This window comes from Mesitornis unicolor, unplaced genomic scaffold (assembly GCF_000695765.1).
Source record: "Mesitornis unicolor isolate BGI_N332 unplaced genomic scaffold, ASM69576v1 scaffold49281, whole genome shotgun sequence".
NCBI classification, from domain to species: domain Eukaryota; kingdom Metazoa; phylum Chordata; class Aves; order Mesitornithiformes; family Mesitornithidae; genus Mesitornis; species Mesitornis unicolor.
Window position 1 is genome coordinate 6,681 of NW_010165377.1, and position 3,681 is coordinate 10,361.

Genomic DNA, 3,681 nt, shown 5'->3' on the forward strand with positions numbered 1-3,681 from the left:
AGAGCACTGGGAGGGAGTTGCTGTTATTATTTGGAAGCTGGCAGCCGTTGTCTGTCACTTTCTTTTGCAAACTTGATGACCAGTATGCTTCAGCAGATGCCTCTTTTTTTTCTAAAAGATCATGGTGCATGTTAATCTGCATATGACAGACGAAGATGTAGTAGTCACAGTTTCCAGAAAGTTGAGTGTAGGAATCCTATCTGTAGCAGCTGAGACATTGGGCTTCAGAAGACTCTGAGGTTAGATGCAGGGATATGCCAGTTCGCTCTCTCTAAATTGCCAGATATTACTCCAGTGCATACACATATCCCTGGTATTTGCATTCACATGAAAGCTCCATAAAGGGAAAAACTACAGCAGCTTCTTTGTCCTACTTCTTCCTCTGGCCTTTTGTCTTCAGGCATGTAAGATTGTTGGCTAAGGCTCTTGACAAGAGGCTTTTGTTTGTGTTTCTAAGGAGAAATCAATGTGGAGTTGATAAGTGTAAGCAGCAGCTAAGTTAGCTCATAGCTACTGAGGTTTTTTTGCAGGTGGCTTCGTGCTACCAGAATGTGATACCAATCCTTCACACCCATCAAATGCACACTGTTGTAGACATGCTCGAATCTTTGACAGAAATAAAAATCTCTACTGGATCAATGGAAGAGACAGTTGGGAAACTTTAGAGAAAGGGTGACTTAATACTTTGAACATCAGTACGTGATACCAGTTCAGTGCACGTGATTGTGTTTGAGGGTTTAGTGTTTCTTTTGGTGGGCATTATGGGCCCTTCGCAGCTGTATTTCTACAGTGTGGATTTCAGTTCAGAATACAAAGAAATCTGCATATGCCTGCTTTTTCTAAATGGTAATGTGGTTTTGCTGCAGTAAGTCTTCAAGTGAAGCAACAGATTTAAGTGTTTGGATGTGGAGTTCCTGAAGTCTTTGTGACCTGGGGCCCTTCAAGGCTGTTCAAGAATGTCCAGTACAGGCAGAGTCTGTATAAGTCTGAGTAATAGCATATAAGGCAAACTGATCAAAGAAGGAAGTATAGACCAGGAATGTGTAGCTGATGATACGACCAGTACTGGACTACTTTTAACAGGAGTACATAGGATTTCCAGGAGACAGGATGATAAAACAGCTATGTAAACAACTAAAGCAGTGGAAAGAAGGCTGAATGTGGGGGTGGAGGAACAGTGTTTCTAGGGGAGTTCTTTTGTGAATTGGAGGAAAAGCCTATGAGATTTTCTTGCCCCCTTTTTTTTTTTCTTGAAGGCAGTGATACTGTGCTTACTTTCTTTGTTTTGCATCATACTATAGCTTTTTAGTCCAGCATTGTACCTCTCTTAAAGTATTTCTAGCTATGTACTAAGCTCCTATTTATAAGAATTCATTATTTAGGTCATGAAAGTTTTATCAAAGATGGGTTCAAATATAGGTGAAACGGATAGAGATGAAAATTTTAATGAGCAATAGTTATAGCACTCTAGTTGCTTTGGCCAGTTTTTCTAAGCCAAATCATAGCATGCTGATGAGACTGCTGAAGAAGGCTTGCAGAAAAGGCACACTGTGAACTGTTGTTCATCTGTAGGAATTAGAGTACCAGGAGCTCTAGCATTTTTTCTACGAAAAGATAAAATCACTGGTTTTTGGAAGCAGGTTTGGTATCTTGTGTTTCACATTACAGTGGATAGTCCTGATGCTAAAATAAAACTACTGCATCATTCTCTTGAAATTGCTGAAGTTGCATTAGCAACCTGTTGGAGAATAGACCTTCTGTGGGAAAGCCAGTGGTGGGAAATAGCTAGCTAGCCAAAATTGGGATAATGAAGTTGACGTGTGCATTGCTGACACTGAGCTGTGAATGGTGCAGTAAGCAAGTGCTATGTTAAAGTTACACTATGACTAGGTAAGTTGCTTTCTCATTATTCTGTTTCTAATATTATCCGTAATTAATTTTAGGTGCGATCTCATGAAGGCATATTTGGTGATGACAAATACTGTTTGGGCTTTCTGTCTAACCCAAAGAGATTTAATGTAGCAGTTACTAGAGCAAAAGCTTTGCTGATTGTTGTGGGAAATCCTCATGTTCTTGTGAAAGTAAGTTTTGGGTTTTAGTATCTTTGAATTGCATGTGGTATTTTCCAAAGTAAATGAATGATTTGAGGGAGGGGAGGTTAATCTGATGTGAAGGATCATCAGATTATTTTAAGAATTAGTACACTGTCCTCAGTCTGCATTTGGGAATATCTGAACTGTGGTTTCCTGTAAGTGTGGACAGTTCAGATCCCCACACGGTAGACTTCCAAGCACAAAGGAAATGGTAATGCTGATCTGTGCATACAGGCTCCTACCTCCAGCAGCCTGCAAGTCCAGTAAGCTTGTTCTGAATAACGTTATGCAGTGAGATTCTTCACAAAATGCAGTTGCATCACTTTTTAAATGGAGGGTGGTAGAAGTGATTGTTCCCAATTAATGTAACAACCTGCCAGGGAAGCAGTCTCCTTTTGAACCCATGTGTGGTCCTTCTGTAGGAATAAGGTGAGCTTCTCTTAGTATCTGATAAGATGTTATGTCTGACTTTCTGGATAAGGAGGAAAGCAGTATTCCAGAAATGGACTGAATAGGAAGTCTAGTCTCTCCACACCTACATGCAACAAGTGTAACTTAGAGCAGCTATAGGTATCTTCCTTCTGTGTTACACCATGCTTGCACTATTTGTAGAGTTCTGTTTCTGGAAAAGGTCCTATTACATCTTCTGCATTCATGTGCCATGTTCATTTGCTTGAAAATTCACTTCACTGAGCAGCATGGTTTAGATTAAACATTAATCTTCTCTCATAGGATCCCTGTTTTTGTGCACTGTTAGAATACAGTTTAATAAACGAAGCTTATGTAGGTTGTGACCTGCCTTTGGAGCTGGAATGCCTGCAGAAGTGAGTGTCCAGTGTTCACTTTAATCTTTCCAGATATGGATCAGTTTAGAATATTTTTAAAGCTGGTATCATTTGAAAGATTGATAAATACAAGAACCTCCAATATCATAGTAGGATTTGATTTTGCATTCTTAAGTACTGTAAACATAATAGCATATAATTTTCTCCCACACCATAAGAGTCTGAGCATTAAATATTAAATAAGATCTTTTGTTGACTTTGGTATTTTACGTATCCCCAAAATGAATTATGTATTTGATTACCATAGGGATTTGGGGGTGGGGGATGCAGGGAAAATGTTTAAGGTGACTTTACTGTAATTAAAGAAATTTGCTTGAAGAGTGATTTAAATGTGTCCCTTCTAATAACACGTAATATGTTGTTAAATTAGTATTACTGAGTATTATCTCAGTATGAGTTATGCAACTCCTTTTTTCTTTAGTCAAAATTGTTGTTCATGGAAACGTAACCAAAATTTTTATCCTATTCCCTTTATTTGACAGGTCTGACTAGTTTTTCAGTGTTCAAGATGCATTCAGTCTTCATCTGTTTTGAAAATAAGGATAATTAACAGAAATTCGGTCCTGAACAAATCCAGCACATTTTGTCCTTAGGCAAAGGTACATGTTCTGAAATGATTGGAAGTTTCTCCAAACTTTTCTGTTTAAAATGTGTATGACACTATGCCTCTGCATAGAACAGTATGCCTGAATCCTCCAAGCTTTAGAAGAAGAATATTGGTGAACTGTTACATTAGCTTTTCC

The 3,681-nt window shown here is 38.5% G+C and overlaps 1 protein-coding gene across 1 annotated transcript in view; it reads left to right on the forward strand.

The window, feature by feature from the left end:
- LOC104548553 (putative helicase Mov10l1) overlaps positions 1 to 2,921 on the forward strand; it is a gene marked incomplete at its 5' end in the record, with an annotated part of 8,717 nt that extends 5,796 nt beyond the window's left edge. The window contains 2 exons of the mRNA XM_010194602.1: positions 1,944 to 2,081; positions 2,826 to 2,921. Coding sequence (XP_010192904.1) covers positions 1,944 to 2,081; positions 2,826 to 2,921 — 234 coding nt within the window. The remainder of the gene's footprint in view (positions 1 to 1,943; positions 2,082 to 2,825) is intronic.
- Between the last annotated feature and the right edge of the window lie 760 nt (positions 2,922 to 3,681).